Raw genomic sequence first — 1,637 nt, 5'->3', positions numbered from 1 at the left:
ATTGATTTCAACAATAGATATTATTTATTTCTAATTCTAATAAAATAAATTATGAACACTTCCATAGGAATTATTACTAGATTACTATTATAATCACCCGATATCAAAACAGTGTAAAAATTTCCACTTTCAATTTTCACAGTGATTACAATAACTTGCCTATAGATCAGGAAGTTGAAAATGTTCTTTACCCATGTGCACTTTTATTTGAAAACAGAAATGTTATTACCAAATGTTATTAATGTTTTATTCTTTTACACCAGTTTGGATTACTAGAATGGTTGGAGGACCAAAGTTCGAATTACCGAGATTACACTGTATTAATATTTATTATATTAAATTATTAAGAAGTGATAATTTACTATTAAAATATTAATTAAGATCACTATTTAAATATTACAGATGGATATGAAATATCATGAATTGAGAAATAAGTTCGCTCTTGATCTCTATCAGGTAAATTACTCAATCATAATAATTTCTTGTCTGAATTATGAATTTTACTTAGATTTCCCAATATCTAATCTTTATGAAAACAGGAAAGTGTAAATGATCTACTCAAAAACTATGTTCAAGGTAGTGTAAATATCACAGATTTTATTGAATAGTGGCACAACTTACATTATGATAATTTTACCAGAAGCATATAAACATTTGAAAAATACACTTTTTCAAATATTTACATCAAACTTTATTCTATTCTTATTTTTTATAATAGATATTTGTATCTCTTAAAATTAAATTCACTAAATAAACATATTTTACCAGTACTTTATCCAGTTTTTAAGATATGCTGATCTTTAGATTAACCAAGTTATATTTTCATTGTAAATTAAAACAAATTTAAAGAGAGCTTGAAAATGAACACAGATATTACAATCAAAAAATAAAATTGTGCTATGACAAAATTGTAAAAGATTTTAAATAATTAGAGTGAATAGTATAATTTCAGGCCATGATTGTTAGTAATTAAATCAAAAACCGGCGTTTTTCTTTGGGCCAAAGAACTATTTTTTGAGAGTAGGTAAATCTTAGGTTCATGATTCTTTTACCACACAGAGCAGTAATAACATTAGGCTATATTATGAAATTTATATATTACATTAAAGGCATTCCCAGGATCAAAGCTGGGAGGGGGGCAAGCTATGGTCGTTTAGGTTGTGAAATTTCAGCACAGAAAAGGCGAATGAAACCAAAAGTTTAAGAAAATTATATATAATTATAGCAGTGATTTATTAGTTATTATATTATTTGCTTGAAAAAAAATTTTGTTATTAAATTAATAATTTTTTTCACTTCTGGGGGGGGGGAGGGGGAGGCAGCTGCCCCTCACTGGTCACACTCATGTATTACATACTGATATAGGTTTATAATAAATTGATTTTTTGTTGGCCAGCACAATTATCACTTTAAAAAATGGAATAAATTTTGTCATTTTTGTCTTTAATTTTTATTCAAAGAATCTGATCACAGAATTACCCATCTCATTTACTCCATGCTCCGCTTTACCTTCCTGCTATATATAATAAATTACTTCTCTTGATTTGAACTCAAAAATCATAAAGTTCAGATCCAAATATGGAATATGGAATCACTGTTTATGAAAAAACTACTTCCAACTTGTCGTAAAGCAAAAT

General features: G+C 26.9%; 1 protein-coding gene across 2 annotated transcripts in view; it reads left to right on the top strand.

Moving 5' to 3' along the window:
- LOC106687677 (serpin B3) overlaps positions 1-1,637 on the top strand; it is a gene marked incomplete in the record, with an annotated part of 31,839 nt that overhangs the window by 11,946 nt on the left and 18,256 nt on the right. For both annotated transcript variants that reach the window (XM_067049184.1, XM_067049185.1), the window contains 1 exon segment: positions 403-456. In XM_067049184.1, coding sequence (XP_066905285.1) covers positions 403-456 — 54 coding nt within the window.

This window comes from Halyomorpha halys, unplaced genomic scaffold, assembly GCF_000696795.3.
Source record: "Halyomorpha halys isolate HHAL.00 unplaced genomic scaffold, Hhal_1.1 Scaffold997.1, whole genome shotgun sequence".
Lineage (NCBI taxonomy): Eukaryota > Metazoa > Arthropoda > Insecta > Hemiptera > Pentatomidae > Halyomorpha > Halyomorpha halys.
The sequence above is the reverse complement of the archived record's forward strand: the minus strand, read 5'-3'. Positions and strand labels throughout refer to the sequence as shown.